Source organism: Embiotoca jacksoni, unplaced genomic scaffold, assembly GCF_022577435.1.
Source record: "Embiotoca jacksoni isolate LCO1_2020_lvr unplaced genomic scaffold, fEmbJac1.0.p SCAF_8, whole genome shotgun sequence".
NCBI lineage: Eukaryota > Metazoa > Chordata > Actinopteri > Embiotocidae > Embiotoca > Embiotoca jacksoni.
In genome coordinates this window covers 17,824,331-17,840,499 of record NW_027185436.1, presented here as the reverse complement: position 1 = coordinate 17,840,499, position 16,169 = coordinate 17,824,331, and the positions used below count along the sequence as shown (strand labels likewise).

The window sequence follows — 16,169 nt, the reverse complement described above, 5'->3', positions numbered from 1 at the left end:
CTTCTCTGTGTGTGTTGTCTTTGTACAGCTCAGCATGTCTCCATGTTGTTGGAGTTTCAGTGTGTTGACTTTGCAACAGTTTCAAACATTTTTGAACTAAAGACTTTTAGTGTTTAATTGTAGATAGTACAGTCGATACAAGATGGTTAGGAGTGAACATAGGGCTAATTTCAGTCCGGACGAAAATAGTGTCGGAGGCACATGTCAGGAGCTCCAGCATCACCCTTTAATACGTTACCTAGGCTAACCTGACCTCCCTGTAAACCTCACTGAAGAGACTTTTGTTCAAACCTTGTCTGGGTCACACAGGAAGAACTAATCCCTGGACCGTGGAAGACAGAGATCCTGCTCCGCTCCATCTAGGCTAACACTGTACATGCAAAACACTGATTGTGTGTGTATGAGTGTGTGTTTGTTTCACTGTGTGTTTTCCTCACACTCCTGTTGGGAGTTTCAGGGCAGAGTGGTTTCACAGATGGCATAACGGCAACAGCTGCTTAGACAGCTGAGGTGTGTGCATGTAGTTTTCCTGTGACAGAAAGCTACAAAGATCACATTGTCTGGACACAAGTCTGTAGTACAATGGGGGATGTCCACTGAGGGATGTCGGGTGTGGAAACATCAGATCCTTCCAATGTTCAAACTTAAGATATTTACTGAGCTGTCTAGATCAGCCGGTAACAAAAAAGTATACAGTAAATTAATCTGAACATACATCTGCATGTCCTTTGAAGCATAGACGACAGAGGAGCATGCTTTCCGCACTCCGAATATGAACTGGAACAACTGCAGCCCTCACTTCATTTTTTTTTTTTTTATATTTGTGTGTGCACGTGCAAAATATTTCAACACACACTGCAGTGTCAGTAATCTCACCTTCCTGCATGCACATTAACCTATACTTTGTTTCACTGATGTGTGCAGCTCGTCCCTCTCTGTCTCTCTGTGTGTCTGTCAGTGGGTGAGACCGAGGTTAAAAAGCTGACTCGGTCGACGTAAGACTTCAGAGATTCTGACTGGTGGAAAACGACAGATGTTGTTGCCAGATGTGCCAGAGGAGTTGGAAGTTAAATGAGGCCACAGACAGTAAATACAAAACAGGAACGTACTCTTCTCTCTCAGGATGACAGTCACACCCACATTAACTGCATCTACCGCCATTTCTTGTTTTTATGTGCCTCTGTCTGACTACAATATTGTCTCAACATTTTGTTGAGTGATTTCTGCATTAAGATCTGAATGAGAGTAAGTTTGGACCAAAGCGAGAACCTTTTTTTCCCCACATGAAACCATTTGAAATACTTCTTGAATGACGTTTATTTTCATGCATAGTCAATACCTATTTACACAGGAAGCTGTTGTAGATATTTAGGAGTGGTTATGACATCCATGTAACTTAAAGTTTGTGTTTGACAGAACTGGCTCCTCCTGTCCACAAGTCAAAGTGTCCTCGAGTAAGACACTGAACCCCAAATTGTTCTCATTACTGCCATCTGGATGTGAATGTTGTGTTGGTACAGCTCATTCATTATGCGTTCACAAAGCACTCATTCATATTAAAGGAGAGCCCACATTATACGAAGACACACACACATACAGTAAACTTCTAACACAGAGAGATAAGGCTTATCGTCTCCAAATGAATACATTAACTTCAGTCAAACTGCATTGTAAATGATTTGGTCGGTTGTCCAAGCCAGTATATGTGATGTGTGATGTCACATCTGAAGATACATTTTTCAAAAAGTGGGAAAATATGAATTTCTGTTTAGGTATGACAATGATTTATAAAACCAATAGATTTATCCAGGTTTGATTTATAGTTCCTTTTGGGTGTAATGTCATGGTGCATTTGTTAGCAAACTCCCAAATTATAATAAAATCCCTTTTTAAAAAATGGATACGAAAATACGCCTTTAACTATACTTTACATAAAATGTTTGTGAAGCTTTTCTTTACATGCTCTGCAAGTCTAACCCATCTGTTGTCTTTCTCAAGAAATTAAAGGCTAGATCAGATTCATCTACATTTCAGTATCGCAGTTTTTATGAGATTTTTATTTGTGAAGTATGCCAGCTAATATAGACATTTACCTGTCTGGTTGATATCAAAGTGTAGGACACTTACCTCTCCATTCATGTACATATAGACTATGTACCATACTATACCTCTACCCTATTCTACGCTTCTATAATGTTGTTTCCACATTTTATCCTCAGTGTCTTCCACATTTCATACTAGATTAGAATGAGTGCAAATATGGACCCAATTAAGATACAAAAAAAACCAAAAACAAGCCTACATGTACACAGAATACACACATAAAAATGGTAGTACTGTGTACTGCAATGCACCTGGGTACAGTTAAGTACCGTGGTATGTGTATCATCTGACTCACTACTAACTACTACCAATACTACAACACAAATAATAAAAAAAAAAAAACACCTGTACTTATGTAACATTTCAAATCAATGTTGCAAAGGAAAATAGACATGAAAACAAAGCCAAACTACCATTAAAAAGGGATCCAGGACAGTGACTTAAACTGGATAAAACAGCAGATAAATACAAAAAAAAACCATCCTCGAAATAAGCAATAACGCACAAAAACATAAAACAATGGGAGGAGTTTCTTTTCTTGTCTTTTTAAAAACAAATATATATTTTCTTGTTCTTAAGAAAATACACAGATTCTTTAAAATTCTGTAAATATCGCGAATTTAAGCGCTTCAAACCTAAAACCGACAATTAAACGAGCACAACCTGAAGGGGGCGCTACTTGAATTTCCTCCGTGTTGCCGCTCTCGCCTTCGACACCGGAAGAGGAAAACAAGTGGCAAGCAGCGGCTTGTTGTGCGCTCGTGTTAGCTGCGCCGTTGTAACGTATCGGAGACGCATTTTCTTGTATGAAACTTTGTACTTTTAGGAACAGTCTATATGTTACAAATCTGAACGTTGCGCCGATGTTCTCACCGTTTCCATAAAAAAAAAAGCAGAGTGAAGTAAACTCAGTGGGCTCGTTCTTAAAATCGGTAAAAAAAAAAAACAACTAAAAAACTAAAGAGAAAAGCGGCACCATGGCGGATGTTACTGCTCGTAGCCTGCAGTACGAGTACAAAGCGGTGAGTACGTTTGGAGACAAACTCGTGGATATCGACACGATGGATATGGCGGAGATTAATATTCGTTACGCATTAAAGCTAACTTGCTTCATGTTTGTACTTCACGTTTGCTGCTGCCCGTCGTTTTCACCTAGCCGCCATGCTAACTAGCCGCTAGCCTGGCTTTGAGCTGCTCAGACTGATCACTTTTGTGTTGAATTGTCAGAACTCAAACTTGGTGTTGCAAGCCGATCGCTCTCTGATTGACCGCACTCGGAGGGATGAACCCACCGGAGAGGTGCTGTCCCTGGTGGGGAAGCTGGAAGGGACCAAGATGGGGGACAAGGCTCAGAGGACCAAACCTCAGAAGCTGGAGGAGAGACGAGACAAGTCAGTGCAGGCTACGACTGTCTTGTCTGTCTGGTGTAAAAAAATATACATGCAGAGATCCAAGGTTTATCAGAAACAATCCACCGCAATCAATGTGAAGACTTGTAGAATTAAATTCCATTTATTTGTCTTCTTTTCTTCTGTTTATGCAGCAGGAAGTTGACATTGCTTTGGAAATACACGTGTTTCTGTACTCAATGTTTTGGGAAGCTCACTGTTGTAATTTTGACTTGATTGTTGATGGAAATCCAGAATATAAGCATTTATTAGATTTTTATATTTTTTCTGAAAGCGAATTATATAAATAAACCAATCCAAAAAAAAAAATCAGAGGTAAACAATGATTGCCATTTGCTGGATAATAGCAAATACTTGATACCAAGAAACGTCTGTACAATGCAGTTTCAATGGTAGTTCACCAAATATTCATTGTGATGGATTATTTGTCAAACATGTTTGAAGGCTCTTCAGGATATTTCTCATTCTGTACTGAAAATAGTGGCTGCTGTGAAGTAGTAAAAGAAGTAAACCAGTGCTATGCTTTGGACAATATTTGGCTTAAGCATTTCATGTATGACACTCTAATCTTTTTCATTATCTCTTGTTCTGTTCATATAGGAGGCGAAAAAGAGATGAGGACAGACACGATATCAACAAAATGAAGGGTTTTACCCTTTTGTCTGAAGGCATTGATGAAATGGTTGGCATTGTGTACAAACCTAAAACCAAAGAAACCAGAGAGACATATGAAGTGTTGCTCAGCTTCATCCATGCTGCTTTGGGGGATCAGGTCAGCAAACGCTACAACAACTGCTGTCTTCAAAAAGTCAGCCTGTATTCTGGCTCGTGAACCAATATCTGACTTGTCATCTCACTTGGTTATTGTCTTTTTAATCTCATCTGCAGCCACGTGATATTCTGTGTGGAGCAGCTGATGAAGTGTTAGCAGTGCTGAAGAACGACAAAATGAGGGACAAAGAAAGGCGGCGTGAAGTGGAGCAGCTTCTCGGACCTGCCGACGACACGCGCTACCACGTGTTGGTCAATCTCGGCAAGAAAATCACAGACTATGGAGGCGACAAGGACCTGCAGAATATGGGTGAGCACATGGGAAATAGCTATGGAATAAAATCTGTTCATGATGTACAGTAGTGGTTTTTTTGACAGTCTCATGTTACACATTTGTTTTTTTAAACAAAAATATTAATGCGATTGCATGTTATATCTTCTATCCACAGATGACAACATTGATGAAACATATGGTGTCAATGTCCAGTTTGAATCTGATGAGGAGGTGAGGTTTTAGTTTAGTTTTTCTCTTCAGGAATTGCAATCCTTAAGTTATCACAGATTTATAGTTTTAGCTTTAAAACATCGACAGACTGAAATGTTTGGGCTACAAAGGTTGTCAGTCATTTTTTTCTACTCTTATAGGAAGGGGATGAAGACCAGTTTGGCGAAGTACGAGATGAACACTCAGACGAAGACAGTGAAGGCGAGGAGGCAGATGTGGGCTGCGCTCTTTCGGCCAATGTGAGTGCAACTTCTCCATCAATACTGTTTTAAGCCCATTTTCCAACAGAATCTTTATGAATTGTTGGGCATTATACTACACAAATTAATACATACTCTTCATTCAGCTCGGGGCAACGGGTGATGTGATGACCGTAAAGAAAAAAGATTTACATCCCAGAGACATCGACGCTTTTTGGCTCCAGCGGCAGCTCAGCCGTTTCTATGACGATGCCATTGTCTCACAAAAGAAAGCTGATGAGGTTTTAGAAATCCTCAAGGTACGTGTGTTCCCTGTGTTTATATTTTTGTTTAGAGGAGATGTACATGTATTTGTCCTTGACATCCCTCCTCTCTCTTTTCCACAGACTGCCAGTGATGACAGAGAATGTGAGAACCAGCTGGTGTTGCTGTTGGGCTTCAACACGTTTGATTTCATTAAAATTCTCCGTCAACATCGCCGCATGAGTAAGTCTGTCTTGCAAAATGACACTGTGTCAGATTGTTGCCGTTTGATTTATGCCTTTTCGAGGTTTCTAATTTCTTTTCTTCCCCATTGACACACAGTTCAGTATTGTACCATGCTGGCGAGCGCTCAGAGTGAGGCAGAAAAGGAACGGATCATTGGAAAGATGGAGTCTGATCAGGAGCTGTCTAAGATTCTGTACCAGCTGCAGGAGACGGAGAAGGAGGATATTATTCGAGTAAGACCTCTCGTTTGTGAACTCATATGAGCACTTCACATAAATACATTTTCCTGTTTAGTCGTTTACATGTTATTTCTTGATTTCTTTAGGAAGAGCGATCTCGCAGGGAGAGGTTGAGGAAGTCTCGTGTTGATGACTTGGAAGCAATGGACATCGACCATGGAGAGGTAAATAACAACTGTTCATATATTAATTACACATCATGCAGTCTGGTTCACTACATAGGATGTGTTTCACCATTAGATAACCTCACATTAGATAGAAATATATGTATAAACTAGGAATTTGCCATACTGTTATATGATGGAAAAAAAATTCAGACCATGATGATGACAATATTTCGACTTGTTGATTCATTGATGTCATACTGTGACACAGCATGATAGTATGATTTAGGTTTTATGCGTAACAACATGCATGGGTGAAAGCAGCTCCACAGCGGAGGTGTTAACTTGTTCTTCCTATCCTACAGTCTCTGGCCCCTCGACAGCTACTAGACCTCGAGGACCTGGCCTTCACTCAGGGGAGCCATTTCATGGCCAACAAGCGTTGCCAGCTGCCAGACGGCTCATTTCGCAAACAGCGCAAAGGTTATGAAGAAGTCCACGTGCCTGCCCTCAAACCCAAACCCTTTGGTGATGATGAGGTTGGTTGGTTGAATGGCTCATTATGGAAAACCTGTCACTGCCCAACTGTGCAGCAACTAATGTGAAACATTCAATAATGAGCAGTGTATAAATGTCAGCATACCATTGTGTCATTAGGTGCTTGTTGCCATTGAGAAGTTGCCCAAGTACGCCCAGGCTGGATTTGAAGGGTTCAAAACTCTGAATCGCATCCAGAGCAAGCTGTACAAAACGACCCTGGAGACAGATGAGAACCTGCTCGTGTGTGCACCCACGGTCAGCAAACTTTTCAAAATCCAAAAAGATTTCTGAAAGTTTTTTTAGTTGTATTTTCTCCCTAAATGTCATCATTTGTTGTGCCCACAGGGAGCTGGTAAGACCAACGTTGCCCTGATGGCAATGCTGAGAGAAATTGGAAAGCACATAAACATGGACGGAACAATCAATGTGGACGACTTCAAAATCATCTACATCGCACCCATGCGCTCACTAGTACAGGAGATGGTGGGAAGTTTTAGTAAGGTGAGCGAGCCCGTTGTCTCTCCTGCACAACTTTGTTTACATACTTTTAAGACATTTATAAGCCTGAGATGTACAACAAGTAACAGTTTTCCTTTCCTCATCGCAGCGTTTGGCGAGTTATGGCATCACAGTGTCTGAGCTGACAGGAGACCACCAGCTCTGTAAAGAGGAGATCAACGCCACTCAGATCATTGTGTGCACCCCAGAGAAATGGGACATCATCACTCGTAAAGGTGGAGAGCGTACCTACACCCAGTTAGTGCGCCTCATCATCATTGTAAGTGCTCTGAACAAAAATACAGCAAATGTGAAAATGTATTTGCTATAAAATTGCCATGATAACGAAGTGAATGTGTTGTGCAGGATGAAATCCACCTGTTGCACGATGACCGTGGACCCGTGTTGGAATCTCTGGTGGCAAGGACCATCCGCAATGTGGAGCTGACCCAGGAGGACGTGCGTCTGCTGGGCCTCAGTGCCACACTGCCCAACTATGAAGATGTGGCGACCTGCCTGCGTGTCGATCCTGCCAAGGGTCTCTTCTACTTCGACAACAGGTCTGCTCTTAACACCAGACATGATCATGTTCGGATGATACTTTTTTTCTTTTCTTTTTTTTTTTTTTACAACAGCGACATGTTTTTTCTTGTTTGCTCCTTTTTGGATAATCATCTCTGGTTCCTTTTTTTCTCTCTGTAGTTTCCGCCCTGTGCCCCTGGAGCAGACTTATGTTGGTATCACAGAGAAGAAGGCCATCAAGCGTTTCCAGATCATGAATGAGATTGTGTATGAAAAGATAATGGAGCATGCTGGAAAGAACCAGGTGAGTCCATCCGACTGGTTCTTATTCCTATGAGGAAACGTTGGTGTCGAGCAACTTGTATGTAGTTGCTTGACACCTCTTGCTTATAGAGCACCGATCTACAACAGTGTGCAACCAAAGTTGAGAGACATAATGACGCTCACTTTCCCCCCAACAGGTGCTCGTGTTTGTGCACTCCAGGAAGGAGACAGGGAAGACGGCCAGGGCCATAAGGGACATGTGCTTGGAGAAGGACACTCTGGGTCTTTTCCTCAGAGAAGGTTCTGCCTCCACCGAAGTGTTGAGAACTGAAGCAGAGCAGTGCAAGGTGAGCTAACGGTATTAATCTTAAAAAAAAAAAAAAGTTGTGTTGAACACAGACTGATAGATTAAACTCTCCTGTAGAACCTGGAGCTGAAGGATTTGCTGCCATACGGCTTCGCGATCCACCACGCTGGTATGACCAGAGTCGACCGTACGCTGGTGGAGGATTTGTTTGCCGATCGACACATCCAGGTTCTGGTCTCCACAGCCACTCTGGCCTGGGGTGTCAATTTGCCCGCACATACTGTCATCATCAAAGGAACCCAAGTGTACAGCCCAGAGAAGGGCAGATGGACCGAACTGGGAGCCCTGGACATATTACAGGTCAGTCTGCACCTGATCGTTACTGAGCTGCAACAGATTCAAATTTAGTTTGCACTTTCACTGACAGTAATAACTGGAAATAATTTGTCATATCTGATTTTTAGATGCTCGGTCGAGCCGGCCGTCCTCAGTATGACACCAAAGGAGAGGGAATCTTGATCACATCGCACGGAGAGCTGCAGTATTATCTGTCCCTGCTCAATCAGCAGCTGCCCATCGAGAGTCAGATGGTGGCAAAGCTGGCTGACATGCTCAATGCGGAGATAGTTCTGGGCAACGTGCAGACCGTAAAGGTCAGTTACTGACATGTACAGCCACTTGGTTAAAGGTATCAGGAGCTAATCAAATTCCCTTTTAAATTTGAATGAATTTCTTAAATTGGTTTTGTTTTCAGGACGCTGTGAACTGGCTCGGCTACACCTACTTGTATGTGCGCATGCTGCGCAACCCCACCCTGTATGGCGTTTCTCATGATGATCGGACTTCAGACCCCCTGCTGGAGAGGCGCAGGATGGACCTGGTGCACACAGCAGCCAACGTCCTGGACAAGAACACGCTCATCAAATATGACAAGAGGACCGGCAGCTTCCAGGTACGCACACCTCCGCCCCGAGCATGCGTTTTATTGTTCTTTGTGATTCCAGTGCTGGTGAATTACCGATAAGTTGGACTTAATTATGTTAACTTGATTTATTTTTTTTGCCTCTTTACCTGAAGGTCACAGACCTGGGACGCATCGCCAGTCACTTCTACATCACTCACGACTCGATTCAGACCTACAACCAACTGCTGAAACCCACTCTGAGTGAGATCGAACTCTTCAGAGTCTTTTCACTGTCCTCAGAGTTCAGGAACATTACTGTGAGAGAGGTATGCAGACTCCAAACAGACATGGTGGCTTAAATATGATCTTCAAAAAAAAACTTAATTGAACCATCTAAATTAATAGAGTAACATAAAGCTTTGTCTTTTAGGAGGAGAAGCTGGAGCTTCAGAAACTGCTGGAAAGAGTTCCTATTCCTGTAAAGGAAAGCATCGAGGAGCCGAGTGCCAAGGTAACGCACAGAACCAACTTTCTAAAATGAAATTAATATTGTCCAGGACAAACAAGATTGTTGATTTCAGGTTTTAGACAATTTTTCACAGTTCTGCTTGATGTGCTCAGATTAATTACCATTTGAAATGATTTGTCAAATTGCAGTCACTCATACTTTCTGCGTTTTCATTTCAGATCAATGTGCTGCTCCAGGCGTACATCTCTCAACTCAAACTCGAAGGCTTTGCCCTCATGGCCGACATGGTGTATGTTACGCAGGTACAGCAAGACCCACTTCAATTATTGGTTTTGGTTTTCATTTTTCCACGTTTCCTTTTTTCATTTATTTTTCACAACTTTGCAAATGCATTCCGGTCCGATTTTGACATAAGTCTATTATTAATAGAAATTCCATTTGTGTATGTTTGATAAAGGTTTTCTGAAAACGTAAAATGATTTTGTCATGAGATTTATGTCATTATTCTTCCTTCAGAGTGCTGGACGGTTAATGCGGGCCATATTTGAGGTTGTGCTGAACAGGGGCTGGGCTCAGCTCACAGACAAGACCATGAATCTCTGCAAGATGATTGACAAGAGAATGTAAGTGTGTTTTCTCTGCTAAAATGAAACCGTATTTGCCGAGTTGAGGCCGGCTGCTGATATTCTAAATCCCCCGTTCTCCTCAGGTGGCAGTCGATGTCTCCTCTGCGTCAGTTCAAGAAGCTGCCAGAGGAAGTGATCAAGAAGATTGAGAAGAAAAACTTCCCCTTTGAGCGTCTCTATGACCTGAACCACAATGAGATTGGTGAGTCTCCTCCCTCCGTGACATGTTCACTGGATTCCCTCCTCAGCCTGGAGAGTAATCGGTAGCCTGTCATTTGTTTCCTCTTTCAGGTGAGCTGATCCGAATGCCAAAGATGGGAAAGACCATTCACAAATACGTCCACCAGTTCCCCAAACTGGACCTGGCTGTCCATCTGCAGCCGATCACTCGCTCCACACTCAAAGTGGAGCTCACCGTCACGCCTGACTTCCAGTGGGATGACAAGGTCAGTAATTCGACCCTTCACATGCTGCTCTGAAATGTCTCTGTGTCTCAGCCTCCTGACCCACTCTCCTCTTCCTGCTCAGATTCATGGATCATCTGAAGCTTTCTGGATCCTGGTTGAGGATGTGGACAGTGAGGTCATCCTCCACCACGAGTACTTCCTCCTCAAAGCCAAGTACGCCCAGGACGAGCACCTCGTGACTTTCTTCGTCCCGGTGTTCGAGCCTCTGCCGCCACAGTACTTCATCCGTGTGGTCTCAGACCGATGGCTCTGTAAGTAGCTCGATTTGAAAAACATGTAACAGGATTCTCATGATCTTTATGTTCGCATTTCAACAAACTGCTGTGTTTTTTCTGTTTCTTGCCAGCCTGTGAGACTCAGCTCCCGGTATCCTTCCGTCACCTCATCCTACCAGAGAAGTACCCTCCACCCACTGAGCTGCTGGACCTGCAGCCGCTGCCAGTCACTGCTCTCAGGAACTCTGCCTTCGAGGCTCTCTACCAGAACAAGTTCCCCTTCTTCAACCCCATTCAAACACAAGGTAAACAATGAGCGATACAGGGCTTGCTACTCTATATTCACAATGCATTTCCATCATCATTCAACCGATAGTTTTCTCCCCAGCTGTTTCTATTTTTTATTCTTAATGTGAAACTTTTCTTCACTCACCTTTTTTTTTGTATGTTGTTCCTTCAGTCTTCAACGCTGTGTACAACAGTGATGACAACGTGTTTGTTGGCGCGCCCACCGGAAGCGGAAAGACCATCTGTGCTGAGTTTGCCATCCTGAGGATGCTGCTGCACAACGCAGAGGGTCGCTGTGTGTACATCACCCCGATGGAAGCACTGGCTGAACAGGTACGAGTCACATGGAAGCTGAACGTGTACTTATTTAAACTATAATTGCTTACATTGTATTAGATGGAAACATTACATCTGACATATAAATCTGGTTTCCCTCGTCTCTCAGGTGTTCGTCGACTGGCACCAGAAGTTCCAGGACATCCTGAACAAGAAGGTGGTGCTGCTGACCGGCGAGACCAGCACCGATCTGAAGCTGTTGGGAAAAGGTGACATCATTGTCAGTACCCCCGACAAATGGGACATCCTGTCTCGTCGCTGGAAACAGAGGAAGAACGTCCAGAACGTCAGCCTTTTCATTGTGGATGAGGCGCACCTCATTGGAGGAGAAGATGGGGTAAGAATGAGACACTGCTTTGTGCTTCGTTTCAGTCGTTGTTTTTATGTGATACACGTTAGGTGTGAGCTGTTTAGTTATTTGTAGAGTGTGCGCCATTTTAACATCCCTTGTTTCTGTCCATCAGCCTGTGTTAGAGGTCATCTGCTCCAGGATGAGATACATCTCCTCTCAGATTGAGCGTCCCATCCGCATCGTGGCCCTCAGCTCGTCTTTGTCCAACGCCAAAGACGTGGCCCACTGGCTGGGCTGCAGCACCACGGCCACGTTCAACTTCCACCCCAACGTCAGACCGGTGCCTCTGGAGCTGCACATCCAGGTCTGGAAACAGAGATTTGTCTTTCCTCAAAACATCTGTGTGAACAAACAAGACGGCATCACTTCACGTCAGGTTCATTACTTTTTTTTTTTTTTTTTTTTTTTTTTCGTGTGTGTGTGTGTGTGTGTGTGTGTGTGTGTGTGTGTGTGTGTGTGTGTGTGTGTGTGTGTGTGTGTGTGTGTGTGTGTGTGAAGGGTTTCAATGTGAGCCACACCCACACCCGCCTGCTGTCCATGGCTAAACCGGTGTACCATGCCATCATGAAGCACTCTCCCTCCAAGCCGGCCGTGGTGTTCGTACCATCCCGCAGACAGACCCGCCTCACGGCCATCGACATCCTCACCTTCTGTGCTGCTGATGTGGTTCCTCAGAGGTCAGTCACCACAGTAAGGTTCCTGTCTGTAGATCAAGGAACATCATCACTGTGTGCAAAGAATAAATGTTTTTCTCCCTGTAGGTTCTTGCATTGCACTGAGAAAGACTTGGTTCCGTTCCTGGAGAAAATAAATGATTCAACTCTGAAAGAGACTCTGGCCAATGGCGTGGGATACCTGCATGAGGGCTTGTCTGCAACTGAACGCAGAATAGTGGAGCAGCTCTTCAACTCAGGTTTGTCTCAATCCCGCTCGACACTTCAGTCTTCGTGGGTAGGACGGAAACTTAAAGAACAGATCTTAATGTTTTTCTGTGTTTTGTCTTCTTGACTTTTCCAGGTGCTGTTCAGGTGGTGGTGTCCTCTCGGTCACTCTGCTGGGGCATCAACATCTCTGCGCACCTCGTCATCGTCATGGACACTCAGTACTACAACGGCAAAATCCATGCGTAAGGCTCCCGCAACTTAGTTTGAAAAACTGTCTACTACCGTAGAAATAATATGTTTTGTGTTGGTGACATTCTCCTCCTGTTTTCCTCCCTCTGTCAGATACGTGGACTATCCCATATATGATGTCCTGCAGATGGTGGGGAAGGCGAACAGACCCATGCTTGATGATGAAGGTCGCTGTGTCATCATGTGTCAGGGCTCCAAAAAGGTAGAAAGACACCTGTAATTTCTGTGTTATTCAGCTTTAAAAACAGTGGTTGTGCAGCAGCAGAGAACAAATCGAACCATTTCTTTTGTCTTTTCTTAATAGGACTTCTTCAAGAAGTTCCTGTACGAGCCGCTGCCAGTGGAGTCTCACTTGGATCACTGTCTCCACGACCACTTCAACGCTGAGATCGTCACCAAGACGGTGGAGAACAAGCAGGACGCCGTGGACTACCTGACGTGGACGTTCCTCTACCGCCGCATGACCCAGAACCCAAACTACTACAACCTGCAAGGTGAGTCGCATCCTTTGAAAGCACGGATGAGTCTGTACGGATGCTCGCCGAGTGGCCTCAACCTTGACATTGTCGGGACCAACACGTCGAGTCTTCTCTCACCCCGTCAGGCATGTCCCATCGTCACCTGTCCGACCACCTGTCGGAGCTGGTGGAGAACACGCTGCATGACCTGGAGCAGTCCAAATGCATCAGCATAGAGGATGAAATGGATGTAGCGCCGCTCAATTTGGGCATGATCGCTGCCTACTACTACATCAACTACACCACCATCGGTTTGTGCCAACACTTGCCAGACTGTCATGATCCCTCGTGCATAGAGTCCACGTATTGAAGTCTCACTGAACCGTGTTGCTTTGCAGAGTTGTTCAGCATGTCCCTGAATGCCAAGACAAAGATCCGCGGGTTGATCGAGATCATTTCCAACGCTGCCGAGTACAACAACATTCCCATCAGGCACCACGAGGACGCTCTTCTCCGACAGGTAAACAAATCACGAACCATCTATTTACAGCGACATACCTCCCAGCGAGTCCGTGGCATGAATTCATTCTGTCGACTTGTTTTTAAATTCCAGCTGGCACAGAAAGTGCCCCACAAACTGAACAACCCCAAGTTCAACGACCCCCACGTCAAGACGAACCTGCTGCTGCAAGCCCATCTGTCCAGGATGCAGCTGAGCGCTGAGCTCCAGTCTGACACCGAGGACATCCTGAGCAAGGTTTGGATCTCTTGACGAGCCCGACGCGGTCACGTCTCTGGATTCGATCCCGGCACGTGCATTTCATGATTGTTGTGTTCGTAGGCGATCCGTCTGATCCAGGCCTGCGTCGACGTGCTGTCCAGTAACGGATGGCTGAGCCCTGCCCTGGCTGCCATGGAGCTCGCCCAGATGGTCACCCAGGCCATGTGGTCGAAGGACTCGTACCTCAAACAGCTGCCCTTCTTCACCTCGGAGCACATCAAGCGCTGCACAGACAAGGTAAATGTGCTTCACGTCTGACTCGGACGTACGTGGATCATATGCAGATTGAAACATGTTATTTGACATGCTTTTTTTTTTTTTTTTTTCTCACACCAGGGAGTGGAGAGTATCTTCGACATCATGGAAATGGAGGATGAGGACAGAACCGGACTGCTGCAGCTCTCGGACGCTCAGATGGCCGACGTGGCTCGTTTCTGTAACCGGTACCCGAACATCGAGCTGTCGTACGAAGTGGCAGAGAAGGACAACGTCAAGAGGTGTGTGTGCGCTCTGTCAGCAGCAGCGTTTGGTGCAATTACTACAGGAAAAGGTTCATAGTTCTGGAAAGGAAAAGGTTATAGTATAGGGTTTCCACGGGTCGTTGGATTTCTGAAATATTGTGCAATTTTAAAGTCTATTCCAGACATGGAAAGTCAGGGGATTTATCATAAAGTTTTGTTTGCGCGAGAGGGAGCCCTCCGTAACCACAGCAACAGTAATAAGCATGCTGTCTGCCTGAAGCCAACGAGAACATCCGCTTCGACCCAACGCTGCTCTGCTGCAGCCCAGGAGAGGAGAATCTTTAGTCGGGGGCAGCAGCCCCAGTAAATTCATTCATGTTTCCATTCAAGAAAAAAATGTTTTGCTAGTTTTTTTTGTTTTTGTTGAAGCAGTGATGAAACCTTTTAAGTTTCATAATGAAAACTCCTGTGAACTTGTAAATAAAGCTCACAAATAACTGTGAATAACACAAAGTGGCAGGTTGCTCTGATCAGCACACAGGCGGACTGTTTTTCCTTCATTATGGAGGTGATCAAATTGAACTTTTCAATTGGTGAAAGTAATTGAGTTTGGCATATTTTACTTCGAGTGGGAACCCCGCAGTGTGTTTTTATACCCGTGGTAAATGAACGGGAGTGCAGTCCTCTGGATACCTTTCTAAGGTAATCTCTCGTTTCCTCACAGTGGCAGTCCAGTTCTGGTTCAGGTTCAGCTGGAGAGAGAGGAGGAGGTGACTGGACCCGTCATCGCTCCACTCTTCCCACAGGTAAGTTTCATTATTCTTTGCATCTCCAAGAGTCTCCCGTTATATTTTGTCATTTGCATGTAATGACCGACTCTTGTGTAAAATATTTCTCATCGTTACAGAAACGCGAGGAGGGCTGGTGGGTGGTGATCGGAGACCCCAAGTCCAACAGCCTCATCTCCATCAAGAGACTGACTCTCCAGCAGAAAGCAAAGGTCAGCGAGTCGTCCACTGCAAATACCCTGCGATCGGAAGTGCTCCTTAAAGCCACCGCATGTTGTTTATATCGAATATGTCCCTCTTTTCTCAGGTCAAGCTGGACTTTGTTGCACCAGCGATGGGCGTCCACAACTACACCCTGTACTTCATGAGCGACGCCTACATGGGTTGTGACCAGGAGTACAAGTTCAGCGTGGATGTGAAGGAGGCCGACAGCGACGGAGACAGCGACTCGGACTAATCAGTAACTCGAGTCTTACAATCTCCATTATTCCTGTTTGGTAGAGGGGGATCTGTGAGTTTTTTAAGTTTTTTTTTTGTAGATATTTAACCTAATTGATGTTCCTTGACTTTGACTGTCATCTCTGCTCTTATGAAAATAACTGTCATTTTATTCAGCACAGTTGTGTCAGTTTAAATCCCCTGAATGATGTCCTCCAGCCCAGAATCGTAGTGTACAGGATCTGTTCACCATTGATAGACTCACACATGTATTACAGATAAGCTCGTCTAGGTTATAAATGTAACCTTGTTGATCTATAGTCAGTTTTGAGGTCTGAGATTTGATTGGACATTGTGGATTTAAATCCAACAGGGCTGCCCAGTTATATTCTGGAGTGTTTTGTTTTGAAATCTGATTCTTGGACTGTTATAAATGTTTTTAGTATGATGTGCTGTCGGAAATGTTTTTTGCAATAAAGAGAAGCCACATATGCAATTTTTT

The 16,169-nt window shown here is 44.4% G+C and overlaps 1 protein-coding gene across 1 annotated transcript; it reads left to right on the top strand.

The window, feature by feature from the left end:
- Positions 1 to 2,827: 2,827 nt before the first annotated feature.
- Positions 2,828 to 16,163, top strand: snrnp200 (small nuclear ribonucleoprotein 200 (U5)). The gene is made up of 44 exons (XM_069139112.1): positions 2,828 to 3,125; positions 3,331 to 3,494; positions 4,113 to 4,284; positions 4,401 to 4,593; positions 4,733 to 4,788; positions 4,929 to 5,027; positions 5,135 to 5,287; positions 5,375 to 5,474; positions 5,574 to 5,710; positions 5,803 to 5,880; positions 6,186 to 6,359; positions 6,478 to 6,615; positions 6,706 to 6,861; positions 6,968 to 7,138; positions 7,225 to 7,418; positions 7,561 to 7,684; positions 7,842 to 7,991; positions 8,069 to 8,311; positions 8,416 to 8,604; positions 8,706 to 8,903; positions 9,029 to 9,181; positions 9,286 to 9,366; positions 9,543 to 9,626; positions 9,841 to 9,947; positions 10,034 to 10,152; positions 10,242 to 10,396; positions 10,479 to 10,668; positions 10,764 to 10,937; positions 11,093 to 11,253; positions 11,366 to 11,593; positions 11,721 to 11,912; positions 12,107 to 12,285; positions 12,370 to 12,521; positions 12,626 to 12,734; positions 12,835 to 12,943; positions 13,046 to 13,235; positions 13,346 to 13,510; positions 13,598 to 13,719; positions 13,813 to 13,956; positions 14,041 to 14,217; positions 14,317 to 14,477; positions 15,166 to 15,247; positions 15,349 to 15,441; positions 15,537 to 16,163. Exons 1-44 carry the CDS (start codon positions 3,081 to 3,083, stop codon positions 15,684 to 15,686), a joined length of 6,411 nt encoding a protein of 2,136 aa, XP_068995213.1. The 5' UTR covers positions 2,828 to 3,080; the 3' UTR covers positions 15,687 to 16,163.
- Positions 16,164 to 16,169: the final 6 nt, after the last annotated feature.

Excerpts from the sequence above, each read along its gene's own strand:
- snrnp200 (XM_069139112.1), top strand. The coding sequence starts at position 3,081 with ATGGCGGATGTTACTGCTCGTAGCCTGCAGTACGAGTACAAAGCG. Across the intron at positions 5,475-5,573 it reads CCGTCAACATCGCCGCATGA|TTCAGTATTGTACCATGCTG; the intron begins GTAAGTCTGTCT and ends ATTGACACACAG. Across the intron at positions 13,720-13,812 it reads AGGACGCTCTTCTCCGACAG|CTGGCACAGAAAGTGCCCCA; the intron begins GTAAACAAATCA and ends TTTAAATTCCAG.